Source organism: Ceratotherium simum, chromosome 40 (genome assembly GCF_057802395.1).
Source record: "Ceratotherium simum simum isolate JZ-2026a chromosome 40, ASM5780239v1, whole genome shotgun sequence".
NCBI lineage: Eukaryota > Metazoa > Chordata > Mammalia > Perissodactyla > Rhinocerotidae > Ceratotherium > Ceratotherium simum.
The window spans coordinates 3,852,764-3,873,343 of NC_141939.1; the positions used below are offsets into that span (position 1 = coordinate 3,852,764).

The window sequence follows — 20,580 nt, forward strand, 5'->3', positions numbered from 1 at the left end:
CAGCCCGCCGCGGCAGGGGAGTAGAGAGGAGAGCGAGCGCGGCTGGAGGAGGGAGGAGACTGGAGGCGGGAGCAGGAGGAGTGGAGGGAGGCGGGGCGGGCGGTCAGATCGAGGGTGGCTGGAAGGTGCTCCTCGCCCGAGGAGGAGTGGGCAGCAACCTCCCCGCGCCCCGGGTCTCCGCCCTGGCGCCCCAACCCCTTTTCCTTGCAGCCTCCGCACCGCGGGAGGTCAGAGGGGCCCGGCGTCCGGGGTCTTTGGGACTCGGGGAAGGATGCTTGCAGAAGTGGAAGGGTCGGTGCGCGCGGGGAGCTGGGACGCGGCGCTGGCGCGTCAGCGGGCACTGAGGCGGGACCTCTTTCCTACGGACTGCGGGGCTGGGTCCGAGCACCCAGGTCTAGGACGGTGGGCGCGAGCTGATCTCTCTTCCCACCTCCCAAGAGCCCCAAGGACAGGGTGGGTGGGTGTGCTGGTGCGCTGGAGCATAATAAACCACATACCCCCCCCCCCGGCGCCCGGGAAGGAAGCAGCCGAGCGGAGGGGGTGGGGGGAGCGGGGAGACCGCCTGAAACCCCTTCCCCAAATGCTTTCCCGCCCCGACTGGACTCCGTCGGGTCTGCGGAGCCGGAGGAGGCGCGCGTGGCCAGGTTGCGAGCGCCCCCTGCCGCCGCCCAGATCGGCCGTGACCAGCCGGGAGACCCGCGTGCTGGGAGCGCTAAAAAGGCTCCCGAGCCATGTGGGGCAAGCGAGTGCTCAGAGATTTATGACTTCCTCTTTCCTGTGCTCCTGCAGCTGCCTTAGTTTCCTCCACTAAAGGCAAAGAGCAAAATTGGCTTGGATTCAAATCTCAGCAACAACTGAGCCTCAGGCAAGGGTTTGTTGGCGGGGTCCGGGGTGTGGGGAGTGGGTGGTGAGGCTTGGCAAACTCCAACCTCTTGACCAACAGGAAGAGAATGTCCTTGGCGCAGAGCAAGAATTGTGGGGGCCAAGAGTGAGGTCTTTTTGATACAGCTCAGAGAAGAAGTAGGTGTCTGCGGCAGCTATGAAGGGAGGACCTTCCCTGTGTCTGTCTAGTGACCCCCGCCCTGCTCCAGTCCCGACTCCCCCACATACACACTGCACACCCCTCGTGGAGTGGCCGTGGAGAGAGGAATTGGGGAAAGGAGCAATTTCCGATTAAGCCCCCCCCCCCCCGCCGCCCCACCCCCATCTACCTCAAAGAGCTGCGGAGGAAGGCTCTCCCTCAGGCACCCTCACCTACCCACTCTCCCTGTGGCCATTGCCACCAGTGCCAGTCCAGGCAGCCTCAAGGGCACGTGTTTTCACCACTTCTGGAGCCCCTAATGCTATGACCCCAGCCTTATGTTTCTAGCACACAGCTCTGCATGGCATCCTCTGTATAAATAGGCATCAATCCACCTGTGAAAGTAGGGCTCCTCCAAAGGACCAGCCCTGAGCCAGCGTGACCCCTGGACCTTCATTCCTGCCCTCTCCATCTTTATGGGAGTAGGGAGTGTGACCTCTCTGTGCCCACAGACAATGTCTCACCCCTACCCAGGCTCAGATGGGTGGTACCCTAGACCCGCCTCCTCGCCGTGGGTTGGGGGGGGAGGTCCTCCTTGATCCCAGGCTGTCCCTGCCTCCTGCCAGCCTACCCAGCTCCTCTATTAGGTGCCAGTGCCCACAGCCTGATGGGTTGGGTGCTGTCTAGGCTAGGTTCAGAGAGGGCAGCCAGCCTCCCTTGGCCCCCTCCAGAGGCAAGTTTTATGGATGCATCCTTCCCACTCACTGGGCTGGGCTGGGCTGGGCTGGGCAGGGCCTGGACCCACAGTTACCAGGGATGGAGAGGTCTCAGTAACACCTTCCCCAAGGAAGAACAGAGGGGTGGCCATTGGAGCCTGGGAAGCAGCCACTTAAGCAAGTTCCTGCCCATCCCCATGACTCCCTGTCCCCGGGGCCTCAGAGTCTGAGGGAGCCCAAATGGGCATTGGGAAGGACCACTTTTTCACCCTCTCCAACCGTACTCAGGCTGGGGGCCAGTGGGCATCTCCCCAGACACTGCAACCAGCATCAGCCTTTTGTCTCCTGGTCTGGTTTCCTTAAATGGGAAACTTAAAAGGGAGTCCAGGCCCCTAGGACTCTGCAGGAACTGAGGCCAGGGTTGCTCATACTCCCTCCCCTGCCCCACCCGCCCCACCCTGCAAGTCTCCACTGAAGGATTCTGACCTGGGCCCTCCCTGAAGGGGAAGCTACAGGCCCCACTAGGCTAGTATTGGTCCCTGGACATGCCCTGAGTGCCCACATCTCCACCAGGCCTTTCCAGGGGCTGTTGGCTCTGCCAGAAACACCCTCTGACCCTTCCTTCTGCGCTTGGCGGGCCCCCATTCTCTCTCTCTCTCAAGGTCCATTCACCTGTCACTGGCCCCTCAGGCAGAGGGAGGTACCCTGTGCTCCAAGTTCCCTGACTCCTTGCACACAGCACCCCTTTCACACTGGGAGCACTGTACTGAGATGGTGTCCAATGGGTTTGTTGCATCACCCTCTCCATCGGAGCCAACATCCCTTCCCTGTCCCCAACCCCTCGCCAAGAGTGTTGAATGGTGAGGGGCAGTGGCAGCAGGTACCAGTGGATGACATACACATGAGCCTTTCTCAGAAGTAGTGCCCGAATGAAGGCCCGCAAGTGATGGCCTTGGAAAGAGGGGCCCTGGGGGAAAGGTGACCTAGTACCACCTTTTTCAAAGAAAGGGGAGACAGTCGTCCCATCCCTGGCTGGGAGAGTGAGACAGGCCTCAGGTCCCCCTGAACCAGGGCTGCAGCAGCTCCTGGGGCTGCCCTCCCTCCCCTGAGGGCCCACTGGGGTGATCCCCAGCCGGGCGTCACACCCAGGCTTTCCCTTGAAGCCCCAGCTGTTCAAGTCCCTGGGACCCTTGTCCCCAGCCCACCCCATATGACCCCACCTCCCCACACCCCTGAGCCGTGCCCTCTACAATGTGCCCTCTACATGCTCTCTCCCTCCATCACAACTCGCCTGACAAACCCCAACCCTGGTCAGACCTAAATCATCCACCTGCCTTTGACAAACGGGGGCTTTTTCCAGAGGAGAGCACTCACTGCATCAACTGGCCGCACTTTAAATTCACGACCACAATCTCCAGACTTCCCTCGCGGCTCACTTCCCACTCCAGGATCGGTGCCCTCACGTTCTCCCCGCACCCAGCTGTGACTTTGCCTCCCATTTAGGAGAAAATGGAAGCCCGCAGGCAGGAACTCATGCCCCTCACACCTGCATCTGAGCTCCGACTCCACTCCTAGCCAAGTCCTCGGGTGGGCCCTGGACCCCAGACCCTCTCACGTTCCCTAGGACTCTACTCCCTCAGTTATCCCCTCCTCGGCTGTCACTCCTCCACCCTACAGGCCAGTCCACTCTTAGGAAGCCCTGTGACCCCCTGCGCGCACACACACACACACACCTCCACCGTTTGCCTCCATAACCCTCGCTGGGCCGTCTGCACCCCGCTCTCCTCTGAATCTACGCCTGGTGGGTCACTCACGACTCCATGCCACCGAGTGCCAGGACGTTTCTGTGTCCCCACTCAGTTTCTCAGCAACATTGTATGCAGTGGACGGCTCCCTTCCCTTGGAACACTGCAGGTTCCGCTCCTTCCTCGCCGCCACTCCTTCCCAGCCTCCTTCCCCCAAACTCTGAATCAGTCATTCTCACCGCGAGTGGTGTTCGTCCCCTCCCTCCAGGGGACATTTGGCAATGTCTGGAGCCATCTTTGACTGTCACCATGGGAGGAACGGGGTACTGCTGGCATCCAGTGGGCAGTGGCCAGAGATGCTGCTACACATCGTGCAGTCCACAGGACAGCCCCCACAACAAGGGTTATGGGCGCAGCACGCTAACAGTGCTGAGACTGGAGACCCCGCTCTAAATGCTGCTGCACCCTAGAGCTGGGATCCTGCTCTTCCCGTACCTGAACTCTTCTTGGGTAATTTCGTCTAGCCCCATGGCCCCCACCTAGATGCTGATGACTCCCCAAAGTACATCTGCCCCAAACTCCAGGCTCATTCAGACCACACACTCCATGCCCTCCCAATTCCATGACTAATAGCCTCAGACTTAACGTACCCATTTCCCCTGAACCCTGCCTCTCCCTCGGTTCTCAGGGCTGTAACTAGTGCCCTCACCCCTACATCCAGTCACAAGTGCGGATGCCACAACCTCCAAAACGTACTCCAAAAGCACCCACTTCTGCCCATTCCTGCCGCCCCCATCGCTCTCACTCGCACAACTGCAGCGGCTTCCAACTGTTCTCCCTGCTTCCAATCCACTTTCCACAGAGCAGCCAGAATGACTTTTCTTTTTTTTATGAGGAAGATCAGCCCTGAGCTAACATCCATGCTAATCCTCCTCTTTTTGCTGAGGAAGACCGGCTCTGAGCTAACATCTATTGCCAATCCTCCTCCTTTTTTTTCCCCAAAGCCCCAGTCGCTGGTTGTATGTCATAGTTGCACATCCTCCTAGTTGCTGTATGTGGGATGCGGCCTCAGCATGGCCGGAGAAGCGGTGCGTCGGTGCGCGCCCGGGATCCGAACCCTGGCCGCCAGTAGCAGAGTGCGCGCACTTAACCGCTAAGCCACGGGGCCGGCCCCCAGAATGACTTTTTAAATCTTAGATCTTGTCATTCCCCTTCTTAGAACCCTCCAGCAGCTGCTCCCTGTCACTCTTGGAGTAAAACCATTCCTCTCTGACCCACCTCGCCCTGCCTGCCTCCTCCCCTCTTCATCCCTGCACTCACACTGGCCCAACACACCTTGCTTCTTCCTGCCTCAGGGCCTTTGCACTGGCTGCTTTCCCTGCAGATTCTCCCAGGGTAGGCTACTCCTGTCAGTCAGGTCTCAGCTGAAATGCTAACAACCTAAAGGAATGCTCCCTTCCCCCACCACTTATCAATCCCAGGCGCTTTCTTATTGGCCTGTTTTCTGTCCCCCTCCTCACCCCTGAATAAACTCCATGAGAACAGAAACCCTGCCTTGCTCACCATGTTATTCTCACTGCCTACAACAGAGCCAGCCTGGCACCTAATTCAATAGATGTCTGTTGAATGAGTGAATAAATTGATGAGTCAGCCCACATAGCTACGTGGCTGGGAATTGGGGAACAGGCCACAGAGCCTGGGGGTGGCCAGCCACCCGGGCTTTGGTTAACACCCCAGGGCCCTGCACATATCACACCCCCCATGCTAGGGCTCCAGGGGCAGGGTGGGGCTTTTGGAACCAGCCTGGGAGCTCTCTGGAGATTCTGAGACCAAAAGCCACATCCTGTCGGAGGCACACAACAGCAGCCTCTGAGAGTCAGGAGGACCTCACAGCGCACAAAGACATCACCTACTCTGACCCAGTGTGGCCACCGGGAAACGGCAGCCCAGTGCCAGAGGCCTGGTTCTGCTCTGAGACCGACAGGCCATGAGGCAGTCACACTCATTTCTCCGATCAACAGGGGTACGACATGCACTGTCTCAGGGTTGGTCCCAAGTCTTTGCTTGGGAATCTCCCAGGGGAGCTGTCACTGCTAGGAGCATAGCCAGGGCCCCAGCCCACCCACTCTCACCTCAGACACCCTCCTCCCATGTCTGGGGGCAAGACGAGGGACAGTGTCCCCCAGCCACCATGATCCTTCCCTGATGCTAACACCCGAGACCAGGCCCCGTTCAGTCTCAGAAAATCCTTGACTCAAGACTGAAACCCCAGTCAGACTGAGGGCAGAGGCTCGAGCGCCCCATGCGTGTGCCCTCGTGTCCCCTGACATAGCCAAGGAGGTTGGCAGAGGCCAAGCCGCAGCCCTGCCCTGCTGCTCCCGAGCGGTGCTTTGCAAGCCCATTTGCTGCCCAGAGTGTTTCCTCCTCTGGAAAGTGGGTATAAGCACCTGAGGGCCCTCCCAGGGCCGTCAGGAGGGTTAAAGGCACCCACGTGTGAGGTAGTCAGCACAGCACAGCACAGCACCCGACTCCCAGAGCAAGCACCCAACTTTATTTCTGCCTTCCCCCAAAACGTCTGAGGCGCCTGGCCCCACTGGGACAGGGCACGGGCTCCTGCTCCCTCCCACCCCCAGCAGGGCTTCCTTGGACCTCTGACCGGCCACACGAACAGGACCACTGAGGGGCTCCTGGCTGCTCACTGGCACCCCTGGAGGCTTTCTTGGCTTCTGGAACAGCCCTCACCAGAGAAGCCAGGAAGCGAGAAGAGGAGGAATGGGGCTTGGCTGAAGGAAGACAAGGAAGATGACCCCTCCAGCCTCTTTCCACCTTCTAGGGCCTCCTCTGGGCAAATCCAGGGTGGGGAGGGGGCTGCTCCTGGAAGCAGCAACTCGGAGTGGAGAGGAGCTTAGAGTCCTGCATTCAGGGTCTCACGTTCTTGCCCAGTTTTGTTGTGTAGTCTTGGAGGGCCCCCACTTCCTCCTCTCCCCTGAGTGACACCCCTGTGGCTGGAGTCTTCCTGTGCTGCAGGAGAGGGCGGTGGGCTCTGAAACCTCTTGGAGAGCAGGGCTGGAGGCTACAGCTGCAAGGCAACAGTCCTGGCACTCAGACATCAGGGACAGAAGGCTACTTCCAGGGTCCAGCCACAGGGCTCCCCCAAGGCCTGGCCAGAGGGAGGGGGGCAGCGCCCTGTTAGTCCATGCTAGGGGCTGGGCCTCAGCTACAGGAGGGCTCCCAGGGGCTTTCAGGGCTGGAACTTGCCTATGCTCCACCCTTCTAGACCTCTGTCCCTCGAGTCCTGGAGAATGTCACGTCCCATTCCCGGCATCCTCCAGGGCTGGGGCAGAAGTTAAGAGCAGGCAGAGCCAGGCATCCCCCAATAGGCCTGCCTTCCCCTCACAGACCCAGAGGGCTCCTCTGTCCAGGAGCCCTTGGGAAATGAGGAGGAAGGAAGGGGTAGAGGGCGAGGCCTGGCCTCAGACAAGGTGGCTCGATTGGGGCTAGGAGACAGGGGTGCTGCCCAGAGGGGTCAAGGGTTGTGCTACCTGGCTCCTCTGGGCAGAGGATGCCCTCCCCACTCTTGGGTATAGAAGCCACAGGATCGACCTCTGGGCATTCCCCTGAAGTGACTTCCAGGTACACGGGCTCCTGGCAGAGCTGGGTTCCCCAAAGCTGCCCGGATAGGTGCTGGCTGGTCTTCTGCTTCTAGAGATGGGGCTGGGGGTACAGTGGGTACTTGGGCATGCCAGGACCGCTCTAGAGCAAAACCAGGAGCGCCTCCTCCAGGCCTTGACCTTGAGGAGGAAGCTGGGGTCTGAGGTGGCCTTGCTGAGGCTTCCACACCGAAATTCCTCAGGGCAGGGGGCTCCTGCCCGTGTAGGCTCCCTCCACGCCCTGCGGCAACATGGGGACCTCCAGCCCTGGGGCCACTGGAGTCAGGGCTCCTGGATTCCGCCAACAATGCCTTCAGAAGCCGCTGCAGGGGTGGTCTAGAGGCAGGAGTGGAGCTCCTACCATAGCTGTGGGCCTGGATCCCTGAGCAGGAAAGAGAGGTCATGTCCCACCATCACAGAAGGAAAATGTGTGGCCCAGCTGCCGAGAGCCGGAGCTGCCGTCAGCTTTGTTCAATAGCGATACAAACTCAGCTCATGGGCTGATAACCCACCACGCCCCTAAGCCACGGCCCAAACACCTTCAAGACCAAAATTCCCAACCCCCACTTAGAGACCAGGGCCAAGAGCCATCCCGTTCCCTCCCCACTTGGCCCCAGAGGTCAGCACCAGAAGGACAGGCCACTGGGATCTTCTGTGACCTCCCACCCACGCCCCAGGCTGCTCTGATGGTCAACCCACCTCCCTATCTAGCACTGTCTAACCCCTCCTGGGGCTGCTCTCTGCACAGCAACACCCCCCCTCTCACCCCGTTTTCAAAGCCTCCTCAAGCACTTTTCCTGCACTTACAGCTCTATCTAGACCCAGGACATCAGGAGGACGTGGCTGAGCACTGTTGGCCCCCAGGCCCTCGGTGGGGCGGGTCCCGCGTGCTCTTCACTGACACTCCCAGACCGTGGCTGCACCCGCTATGTTTAACTCTTCTTCATTTTTGGCCCACATTATCTGGCCGGACTGCCCTACCCTGAGTGCTGCTCCCCGCCCTGTCACTCCTGCCCACGCACCAGCGTCTTCGCGATGAGCCCAGTCTGCCGTCCACTGACACTGACCCATCTGAGCTGATGTGCTTCAACCAGCGACTCTTCTCCTTCCCACTGACCTCACAGCCCACTCCCCCGCCGGACCTGGTCAGCACCAGAAACCACCTCCGCTGAAGCCTCAGTCCGGGCAGCCCACTCGGACAGTGGCCGCCTCTGCCTCCTGCTCACTCGCTTCAGTAAGTATCACGGTTCTGCAGCCCCACTGAGCCCACGGACTCCCATGTCTTCTGGCTCCAAGCTCCTCACTTCCAGACCACTCTCCTCACCTGGCTTGGGCTCCACAGCCTTCATTGCAGTCACTCCTTTGGAGACATTCTCAAGTGCCTCCCCGTCTGTCAGACCTGCCTACAAAACCCCACCCCTGGAGGACCAAGTCACCGACGTACTGCAAGATGCCTCCACCTGGGCAGCCAGCTGCCCCAGCACCACCCGCAGCCCCGCCGTGTGTCTCTCACAGGTTTCCTCACCTGCTCTCCAGTCAGCAGCCTCACATCCTCTCCTTCACACCCATCCCCTTCTCCCCAGCCTCACCTCACTCTTTATGCAATCGAAGCCCTCAGACAGAAGCCCCTTCATCTGCACGTTGCACGATTCCCATGCAAGAATCTGTCTGTCTTCCTTCCCATTAGGTCTGAGGAAGCTCCTCAGCTCCCACCAAGGGCAGCTCCTCCTCAAATGTTCTCGATATTCTTCCCTCTGCCCCCTGAATCCACCCTTTCTCCTTCTCCATTGGGTCATTTCGGCATCCAGACGGGCTCACATGTCTGCCATCTTGATAAACCTTCTCTTGACCCACAGCCCCTTCCAGCGACCTCCCAATTCTGTTCCTCGTGATAGTCAAACCTCTAGGATAGTTACCCACAAAGCTCTTGCCATATCATCTCCTATTCTTTAACTAAAAAAGGGTATGTAATATTTGATATTATGTATGGGAAAGAGTCTAAGAAAGACTGCTGGAACAACTGGATAGTCACATGCAAAAGACATAGGATTAAATCTTCATGACCTTGGGTTAGGCAAAGCCTTAGATGTGACACCAAAAGCACAGCGATAAAAGAAAAAATAGGTAAGTTGGACATCACCAAAATTAAGAATGTTTGTATTCAAAGGACACCGTTAAGAAAGCATAAAAACAACCCATAGAATGTAAGAAAATATTTCCCAGTGGTATATCTGATAAGGGACATGTATCTAGAATATATAAAGAACCCTTACAACTCAGCAATGAAAAGACAACCCAACTGAAAAGCAGGCAAAGGATCTGAACAGACATTTCTCCAAAGAAGATACATAAATGGCCAATAAGCACATGAGAAGGTGTTCAATATCATTAGTCATCAGGGAAATGCAAATCAAAACTACAATGAGGGGGCGCTGGCCTGGTGGCATAGTGGATAAGTTTACATGCTCCGCTTCGGCAGCCCAGGGTTCATAGGTTTGGATCTGGGCACGGACCTATACACCACTCATCAAGCCATGCTGTGGCAGCGTCCTATATACAAAATAGAGGAAGATTGGTGTGGATGTTAGCTCAGGGACAATCTTCCTCAAGATTGGCAACAGATGTTAGCTCAGGGCCAATCTTCCTCACCAAAAAAAAAAAAAAAAACTACAATGAAGGGCCAGTCTGCTGGCGTAGTGGTTAAGTTCGTGTGCTCTGCTTCAGCAGGGTTCACAGGTTTGGATCCCAAGCGCAGACCTAAACACCAACTATCAAGCCATGCTGTGGGAGGCGTCTCACATATAAAGTAGAGGAAGATGGGCACGGATGTTAGCCCAGGGCCAATCTTCCTCAGCAAAAAAGAGGAGGATTGGCAACAGATGTTAGCTCAGGGCTAATCTTCCTCACCAAAAAAAAAAAAAAAAAAAACTACAATGAGATACCACTTCACACTCACTTAGGATGGTTATAATCAAAATAGATAATACCAAGTGTTGGCAAGGGTGTGGAGAAATTGGAACCCTCATACACTGCTGGTAGGAATGAAAAATGGTGCAGCCAATCTGGAAAACAATTTAGCAGTTAAATATGGATTTACTAGAAGACCCAGCAATTCCACTCCTAAGTCTATACCCAAAGGAAAAGAAAACACACCCACATAAAATCTTGTGCATGAATGTTCATAGTCGCGTTATTCACAATAGCCAAAAATTAGAAAGAACCCAAATATCCTTCAGCTGATGAATGAATAAAAAAAAGGTGTGATATATACATACAATGGAATGTCATTCAACAATAAAAAAGAACGAAGTGCTGACACATGCTACAACACCGACAAACCTTGAAAACAGTATGCTAAGTGAACGAAGCCAGACACGAAAGATCTCATATTGTATGATTCCGTTTATATGAAATGTGCAGAGTAGGCAAACCTATTGAGACAGAGAGTAGATTAGTGATTACCCAGGGCTGGGTTGGGGGTTCTCACGTGCAAGATGACCTAGGAGTAGGATCTGGGGCATAGGGTCGGCACAACTTTACGAGAGGTCAAATTGTTTTCCAAAGTGGTTGCAGCAATTTACACTCCTGTCAGCAGGGTATGAATGTTATTGTGGCTCCATATTCTTACTAGTATTTGGTATTTTCGGGCTTTTAAATTTCTGCCAATTTAGGGGTGTAAAACGGTATTGTAGTCTTCATTAGCACTTCCTCCATTACTAATGAGTTGAAGGGCTTGTGTTTAGTCCCCATTTGGTTTCTTCTGTGAGATACTTGAGTCTCCTGCCCATTTTTCTATTTTGTGGTTTATCTTTTTCTCATTAACATGTAGAAGTTGTTTAGATATTTTGGATATGATTATTTATGTGTTGTAAAAATTATCTTGATTTGTAACTTGTATTTTCACTTTTATGTCTTTTGATAAATAGTAGTTATTATGGTTAATGTAGTTGGATTTATGAATCTTCCCAGTTTTATGGTTTGTGTTGTGTCTTATTAAGAAATCTTTACCTGTCCCAAGGTCATGAAGATATTTTACTATGTTTGCTTCTAGAAGTTTTAAAGCTTTTCTGCTTACATGTAAGTCTTGTATACATCTGGAATTTATTTGTGCGTGAGTTAGGAATTCATTTTTTTAAATGGAGAACTAGTTGTCTTAGAGCCATTTCATAGCTAGTCTCCTCTCTCCCTAGTGACCCCTTATCAAGGTTCCACTTCTGAGTAGGATTCATTTCTGGACTCTCCATTCTGTTTCAGCGAGCAATTGTCTATCCCTGCACCAATGCTATACATTTATAAAGACATTTTATATGCTGTACATTTTATATCCATATATATAAAGGCACATGCATGTATACATTTTATGTTATGCATTTATATGAAGACATTTTATAAACTGTATATCTTGATATCTGCTAGGGCAAGTCCCTCTACTTTATTTTTCTTCGGGAGTGTCTTGGCTATTATTGGCTTTTCATGTTTTATATAAGTTTTAGAATCACCTTATCAAGATTGTCAAAAAACTCATTGGGATTTCTTAGTGGAAACTTATAGAATCTATAGATCAGTTTGGGGAGAATTGACATTTTCACATTGTCTTCCTATTAACAAATATGATATATATCTTTATGTATTTAAGTATCTTTAATTATTTTAATAAAGGTTAATTTTCCATAGAGTTTATACTGTTTCTGTCAGATTTATTCCTTGGGACCTTATTTTTATTATCGCTATTATAATGGTATCTTTTCTAAAAATTATGTTTTCTATTGATATACAGAAATACAATTGATTTTTATATACTAATTATGTCTACCTTTTAAAATTCTTATCAGTTCTAGTAATTTATAGATTTTGTTGTTTTCAATGCAACTATGAAGAGTGACAGTTTGGGCTTCCTTCCCAATCCTCAGATTTTAATTTCTTTTTCTTGCCGTAGCACCATGGCCAAGACCTTCACTACGGTGTTGAATAGAGGGAACAGTAGTGGAAAAACTTGTTTTGCTCCTGATTTTAATATTTTGACATTAAAAAATGATTTTTGCTCTGGGTTTTTGGTAGATACCCATGTTAAGATTAAGAAAGTGACCTCTATTCCTATTTGCTAAGAATTTTTGATCATAGTGAGTCTTAACTTTTTTCAAGTGCTTTTTCTCTATCTCTTGTGGCGAGCCCCTGGTGATCTCGCCCTGCTCCCTGCTGCAGCCTCGTCACCACCTCACCCTCGTCGACGCACCTCAACACAGCAGCCTTCTCCAGGTTCTTCAGATCACTCTGCCCCCCGTCACTCACCTTTCCCACGGGGGCTGTGGCCACTCGGGCTGCAGTCATAAAGCCTGAGGACCCGTGTGATGTCCGAGGTGCTGAGATTCCATCGCTGGCCAATGTGGACACTGGGGGCCCAGAGCGGCGTGATGGTGGGCAGCCCGCGCCGACTGAAGGCAAGCCTGAAACCCAGCAGGTGACAGCCTGAGTCCGGATCACGGGGCGGGGGGGGCTGGCAAGGCAGTGCAGAGGGAAGGAAGAAACGGAAAGGGGTCCTCACCTCCCATAGTGCATCACTGATGAGTAGTCATAGGGCACCAGCATGTTGCTGTTCCGAGATTTGATGAAGTTGATTTCAAAGCCTGAAAAAATATTTGGCAATGGGGGAAAGGGGGCCAGTGGGGTGGCGGAGCAGGTGGAGGGGCAGGGAGGGCGATAGGGACTTCTGAGAACTCATAAGCCACCTAAGCTGAGGGGGCCAAACGGGCTTCCTCCTGCACTGCCCTCCCCTGGTGCCCCTCTTCTTCATGCCTTCACTGCCTTTTCCTCCCCTGCCCCGGGACAGCTCCAGACCCCCAGCTGATGTCGAAGCGCAGAGACCTTGTGGCTGGCCCACCATTGCTTCCTGAGAGTCGTCCCCTCCTCTCAAGCTCACCTGGTGTGAGACTATCCTACAGCTTCCACGCTGCTCAGAAGTGAAAGCTTGGATGCCCCCTGCCTGTGAGATGAAGTACTACTCCTCAACTGGGCTTTCGAGACCTGCTAGGCCGTCACCTGCTGTGGTGAACGCCCAGTCCCCAGCAGCAAGCCCATCTTGTTGTTCCTGCCTCGGGCCAGCAGCACCCACCCCCAGGTTTGGAGTCCAGCACTCCCCCATCGGCCAGAACACGCGCTTCTCCCTGTCACCTGGGCCCTCCAGGCCCGGGAGGGGCAGGGTTCCCTCCCCCAACTTCTCTACTGCCCTCACAGTGAGCCTCTGAAAGACGAGCTGCACCTCCGTCTTTGCCCCCCCAACACCCCCAGGCCCAGCCGGACCCTTCCACACTCTCCCCACGGGCACCAGCAGCCTCCTCACCACTAGTCAAATGGCATTGCTACGCCATCACCTGCCCGAAGTACCTGCCCCTAGAGAATGCTTCTCTCTTCCTTTTAAAAACCCTTGAGTTACTGAACCTAATTTTGAATAGGCAATATATTCACCTGGTTCAAAAATCAAAAAATGTTAACCAATATATAACGTCTCCCGCTCCATCCCCCTTCAAGTTCCCACCTCCCCACCCTCAGCTAGTTACTGTTATCAGTTTGTATATCCTCACAGGGTTTGTTCTGTGCATTCACTAAATACAAACACAATCTCATTTTTCTCCATTCTTAAGCAGTGTTTTCCATTAAGGGAGCTGAATGTTTTGACCTGTGTTATATTAAGAAAACAGCTTGTGAGTTTATTAGGGCTGTTTGTTTTCTAACGCATTAATTTCTGCTTTTACCTTCATTAATTCCCTCCTGCTTTCCTTGATTTTTTCTTAACTTGGATTGAAATGCTTAATTTGTTCTATTTGCTGATATAAGTATTTAAGTCTATACATTTTCCCTGAGCACTGCTTTAGCTGTGAGCCACTGGTTCTGTGTGAATACTCTTTTTTTTTTTTTTTTTTAAGAATTCCTGCAATTTCTTAACCCAGAGCTAAGAGGTTTGTTGTTTAATTCCCAAGTGGATGAAGTTTTTGATTTTGATTTGTTATTAGTTTCTACTTTTTACTTTACATCGTGATCAGAACGTTTGTATTAACTCCACTTTTTCAAATTTGAAGTTTATGGCTATCATCTGGTAAGTTTTCACAAGTATTCCATGAGCACTTGGAAGGATTATCATCTCTATTTTCAGGGTACAGAGTCACTATCACCCCTCGCCCCCACGTCCCTAGACTAATCTCTGATCTCGCTCTCCATCCCCTATCCCGTTATAAGGGGCTACCCATGTCCCTCAAAGCACCCCTTTCTCTGGGGGCTCCCTGCGTGCTGGTCTGCTTGGGCCCCCTCCCCAGCCGTTTCACCTGGCTAAGCACGGCATCGGCAGCACCCAGCCCTCTGCTTGCAGGAAGCTTTCCAACTCCTCCCCCTCCGCTCCCTGACCCCAAACCAAACTCCTGATCATGCAGCTCCTCTGCTCCCCTCCCTCAGGAAGCAGTTGTCCTACTCCTCTCACCTCCTGAATCATGGTCTTCCTGTGCTTCCTCTGTCCCACATGCCCACCAGTGCCCATCTCACAGGCCCCGAACCCCTCAGTGCTACCCGCAGCCCCCTCCGGCTGGCACTGGGCACACACAGCCTACCATCTCCAGGGCTTCTGTCTTAGCTTAGCCCCTGCAGCTGGAACACAGTCCCTGCCCCCACCCCACACAGCAGTATCTGGCGCATGAGGGACTCTAGTTGAGTGCACATTGAGCAAGGTCACAAGATACCACCAACCCCATCCTCAGGTAAGTGGCGGTGACGGGGGGAGAAATGCGACAAAGCAAACGGCATCGCCCTAGCACACGCGTGACTGTGGGTGGGCAGGTGAAGGCTTGGAGCCCAGAGCAGCAGCACCTAGACTACTCTCCAGGTCTCTGAGAGAAGCAGGAACCCCACCTTCCCCACGGGAGACAAGCAGGTGGTCAGGGGGAAGATGGCCAACCTCGCCCAAATGGCCAGGCAACTGCTCAGGCCCCGGCCCACTCCTGCTGCCCTCTCTCCCCAGGACCCCTGGGCCCAGCCTGACCTGTGCACGACCCGGCTTACCTGGGAGGATCTCATTCCAGTTGACACGGATATAGCGGTCCCGGTCAGCCCGTGCATGCTCATGCCAGAAGCCCAGCACGTGCATGAGCTCATGCAGGACAATGCCTGGGCCCCTCTGGAGACAGGTGGGTGCCAAGGATACCACCTGCATCCCTCCACTGCGTCCCACACCAGAGAAGCACCTACAGGCCCATGAGAGAGAGAGCGGGGTGGGCACCGGCCCGGAAAGAGCCAGAGCAGACCCAGGCCCCTTCCCCCTCCCCGCAAGTCCCGGGATGAATGAGCACCAACAGATAGTCCCCACCCTGGACTCTAGGCCCAGGTTTGCTGTTCCCAAGTCCCTTCACTGCCTGACCCTCTGTGACATGGGTGTACTGGGACCCCATTACCAGCCTGGGCTGCAGGAGGAGGTCGGAACTGATTCAAGTCGGTATCAGAAGCAGCTCATTAAGTGAACATACCCAGGTGGGGATCCCTGAGTCAAAGCTTCACACACATTATCTGAGGCCCCTAACAAGCTAGGAAATAGGTATTGCCAACTATCCCCATCTCAGAGAGATGGCAGAAGAGCCTCAGAAGTTAAGGGCCTTGCACAAATTCAGGCAGCTCCCGCACTGTGGAAACCGGATCCGAGGCCAGGTCTGTCCCACAAAACCTGCACTCGTTTACAAGACCATGAAGTCTCCCCAGAGATGAGGGCTTCGTCAAGGAAGGTCAAGGCTCTAATTCCCCTCGTCTGCCCGGCCTTCTGCCCTGAGTGTTTATAGGTCAGGCTCAGATTGGGCAAACCACTCAGGGTGGGCAGGGGGACTTTGGACCCGGGAGGACAGGCCCAGAGAGAAGTTTTAGACAATGGCTTAGGTAATGCCAGGCTGAGCTCAGAAGAAAGCTGAGGAACTCACCTTGCGCACGCACATACATACACACACACACACACACACACACGCAGCCCAGGAGCACTTACCCAGACATGGGGATGATGGAAATGAAGTCCCTCTGGCCCTGGTAGGTGACAAACCTGATGCACGTGAAGCGTTCAAACTCGGCAAACGCCTCCAGGATGACCTCGCGGCTGGGCTTGTCTGGGGAGGAGACACCTCGGCTGAACCCCCAGCCAAGCCCCCAGAGCCCTCGTGACCCCTTGAAGTCTGCCGTGGGACGGGGACCTGAGCTTCACATCACTCTCCCAGGATGGAACATCAAGAAAGGGCAGCGTGATAGTGCTGGGGAAGAAAGCTGGGCTCCAGACAGACCCCGCTGTGTGACCTTGGGTAGGTCACTGTCCTCTGGCCCATTTGGTCTCAGAATGGATCAGATAGTCGCTAGATGTACCTTCCCCATCCGCTCTTCCAGGATTTAACCCTCCCAGCTCAGAAGGCCCTCGGGAATAGGAATGGGTGGTGATGGTGGAGGGGGGGTGGTGAGGAAGAGGGGAAAAACCCAGAGGGGAGCCCAGGCTGCACTGGGACCAAGGGGCTGGGGCAGTGAGGGAGGCCTGCATGCTCACTCACCGTACTTGCTGGAGAGCAGGAAGGGGACCTCCACAACCCCGTCATTCTTGGGCCACTTGTTGCTGGAAGCTGACAACAGCTGGAAGGGACTCTGAGGAGAGGGGGCAGCTCAGGGAACCAGGCTACCCAAGCTTCCTGCCCCCAAGGATGCCACACCTCAGGCCACAAGAGGCCTAGGGATGTGAGACGCAGGCCCCAGGTATGTGAGGGTGGGAGGCCATTAGAAATGAGATAGAGGGGCCAGCCCAGTGGCATAGCGGTTAAGTCTGCGCAGTTCGGTGGCCCAGGGTTCGTGGGTTCGGATCGTGGGCGCAGACCTACACACCGCTTATCAAGCCATGCTGTGGTGGCATCCCACATATAAAGTAGAGGAAGATGGGCACAGACGTTAGCCCAGGGCCAATCTTCCTCACCAAAAAAAAAGAAAAAAAAGAAAGAAATGGGATAGAAGTGTGGGAAGTCAGCGGGCCAGCTGCGTGAATTACGGTGCACAACACACCCCTTTGTTCTGTATAATACAGAACTTGCAACTTATTCTAAACAAAACAAAAACTAAACAAATCAAAAAACAATAAACAAAATACTCGTCCCTACAGAGGTTGGCTAGGAGCCCCAGCACCCCAGGGTGGCCCAGCTCAGAAGGGCTCAGAGCTCCCCCGAGAGCCCCAGTGAGCACTTTGACAGCGCACCTTCTCCAGCTCGCCGAGCTTCCCTGAATGTGCGGGTGGAAAGGGGGACAAGGTCCTCCTCGGGCTAATTCTAAGGCAACACCCCTTTCTCCATTCTTCTGCCACCAAAACTCTTTGAAGCGTAGGCTTCACAGCGCACCAGCAGGCCTTGCCCCACCGGCTACCAAAGGCTTGACTGGGTTCTGCTCGTACCCCCTGCCCTCACTGGGTAATAGGGAACAGGGTCCTCGCCCTGCCCCTGGGGTTCCTGCCCAGCCCCGGGCCAGCCTTTGGCTCTCCAGTCAGCCTCATGCTGCGCCATCAGCGGGTGGCCTCCAATCCACAGAACATTCTTGCTGTCACCGGGTCACTATCCTAGTCAGGAGCCTCCTACCATCCCCAGTCTCCTAAAAGATAGCACTGATCTCCTGAACAGTGTGTTCCCTTCTCCGCTGGCAAGTGGCCCCAACTCCCATGCAGCCTGCTCCCTTTCTGACTCCGCCCCTCAGCCCCTGCCAGGATGGGGTCTGCATTACTCCTTGTTCTGTCTTCCCCAGATCATCACTACCACACCTCCCTACAGCCCCGCTAGCCATTCTGCCAACCTGTGCTCATCTCTCCTTTCATCCCAAGACTTCCCAAGCACCTCCCCTGGGCAGGGTACCAAGTTGGGTCTTGAGAGTTCAAACCCCCTCCTTCAGGGAGCTCTCCCGGGCTGACTGCTGCCACTACTCCAGATGGTACCCTCCCTTAGCATTCAGGCTGGCTTTTTCCTAATAGAACATTCGCTCTGACTTTAGCAAGAACAGGTGCTATCAAGCTATGAGCAACAAAGATGGATCCCTCACATGTCACACCCCCATGATGCCTGGGGGTGGGCTCAAAGGCCTCTCACACTACCTTGTGAGATCATTTACAGCCACGTGTGTGCGCGCTCACACTCACCGGCCGGAGGATGTCCCCCTCAACGAGAAAGCCGCTCTCCGGGGTTTCCTCTGGGATGAGGCCTGGGAAGGGAGGGAGGGATGTGTGTGGGCCCATGCCCCCAGAACACAGACTCTACAGACAGGTCCAGTGGAGGCCTTGGCTGACAAGCCAAGCAACCCCAGGGTCTGTCCCTCCTCTAACTCTGGAGCTCGAGCTTCCCTGGGGTCTGAGGCTGTGTGGCCTCAGGCAAGTCACACGGCCCCTCTGAGTCCCAGTCTACAAAGCTGTGTGGTGCTTCTCAGCCTAATCACATCCTTCCCCTGCTCAATTACAATCCACAGCTCCACGACCCACACAGTCCAGTCCCAACTCCTCGCTCCAGCGCGAGGCCCTCTGCTGTCAGAAAGCAGCCTTTGCTTCCAGCTGTCTCCATCCCCACTCCAGCCCAAGCCACACTCCTCTCAGAACATGCCCTGGGCTCTCCTGACCCACCTCATCCCCATCTAATTCCTACCCATCTGTGTGATATTCAGGACCCTCGCAGTGGCAGGTGACAGAAATTCCACCTGGCACCACCATAGGAGATGAGTACTGGCCCCTGCGAGCCCGGCTCTCCCCCTCTCCCCGCTTCCCTCCCCATCTCGGCTTGTCTCTGCTTCTCCTCTCTCCAACGTCGTGTTCTGCCACAGCTGGCAGCCCTTTTTCCCAGCCTCTTTACTAGGATATCAGCCCCACAAGGAATCTTAGAAGAGCTCTGGACACCCTGGAGGTGCCTTGGGTTGGGTTCGGAGGAAGCAGAACCTGAGCCGGGGAGCCATCTGCAAGTGCTCCACTGTGGGAGTGAGCAACGCTGGAGAGCGCTGGGGAAGAACGGGGCTCAGCTGGAGCGTAGCCTCAGCCTGATCCCAGGGAGCTCCAGACCCCAAATGGCACCACAGCCTCGTCCCACCTTGAGGCAGGGGACCAGGCCCGTGTCCTGTATTATAAGGCACTGTGGGCCACCCCAGGCAGGGGACGGTGTAGGCGTCCCTAGATGAGGGCCTTCAGCTGTGAGGCCTTAGCAGCCAACATTCGCAGCAGCTGGGGAGGGCATGCTTCCCGGGAAAGGGCATCAGCGACTGCTATTCAGAGGCTCAGGGATGGCTGCTGGGCCACCAGCAGCCCTAGCTGAGAGTGTCCTCCCTGGCCGCTGAAAATCAATGCCAGGGAAGCCTCAGATGGGTTCTGGCTACCTCCAGACCAGTCATAGTGACCCAAAGGTGGCATCTTGCCAGCTCACGCTCAGCAGTGCTGGGGCTCCGAGGAGAGAGAGACAGGCAGACCGCACAGTGGCTACCACATCCCCACATCCAGCAGCTTCCCATCCCCCAGGGCAAGGTCCTCCCCACCCCCCATCTTCAGCTCCAACATCTGCACCCCAGTCTGTTTCTACCAGCTCTGTCCCAGGACCTCTATCCTTTCTCATTCTTCAGCCGAGACCCCCTGACAGGCAGGCCCTGAGCCTCGTGCTTCTCTGGCCCCGTACCCTCACACCTGCACACCGTCCCGCACCAGGTGGCGACCTGTTTCCAAGCAGCCACTAATGACTTGGCTCAACACCAGACTTGGGGGGGCCCCACCCCAGACCAATAATTACATCAGGCCATCTTTAAAACTCTACACTTTTCTTCCTTCTTATAGAATAACCCAGCAGCGATGATACAGAAAAATAGACTTTGAAGAGGTTTCCCACAGAACTCCTGCTCACCGAGAGCCCACTGAGTGAGTTGGCATGTTTTCTCCTGGCTTCTTCTGCTCATCTGAGCACTCAGCATGGCCTTCACCACTACACGGACAATTTTAAACCTCCTCTACCCCACGAGAAGACACAGTGTCCTCACCTTGGTTAATCGCAGGGATGTCCTTGTCCCAAGATGTCTGGGTCCCCTCAGGGGTGAGGAGGCCTTCTGAGAAGCTGAGCCCACAGGCTCCTGAGCAGCCGGAGGCTGAGGGTGCTCCTAGGATCAAACCTGGCCCAGAAAGAGAGGTGCATACGCACCGGTACCCGAAGTGTCCCCATTGGTGAGACAGGACGACAGGACATGGGGTGGGGGTGGGGTGTCAGACCGCAAGACCCAGGCCCTTCACAAAGGGAGGCCTCCAGCAAAGAGCCCTGGGAGCCTCCCCTCTCAGCCCCAGCTGGTGCCAAGGCCCAGATGACTTGGAGGAAGCTCTCTTATCAGGACCAACACTGGGCTCCAAAAGGCATCCCCATGCTCTGAGCATCTGGGTGTGTATGAGGTAGGGCAGTGAGCAGGAA

General features: G+C 54.7%; 1 protein-coding gene across 1 annotated transcript; it reads right to left on the reverse strand.

The window, feature by feature from the left end:
- Positions 1–6,955: 6,955 nt before the first annotated feature.
- ASTL (astacin like metalloendopeptidase) lies at positions 6,956–20,366 on the reverse strand (the record flags this gene model as incomplete). Its single annotated transcript, XM_014791577.2, has 8 exons — positions 6,956–7,514; positions 12,422–12,576; positions 12,675–12,756; positions 15,176–15,357; positions 16,140–16,257; positions 16,687–16,777; positions 18,300–18,361; positions 20,162–20,366. Coding segments are annotated over 8 exons (1,389 nt in total), but the record flags the coding sequence as incomplete, so codon positions are not given.
- Between the last annotated feature and the right edge of the window lie 214 nt (positions 20,367–20,580).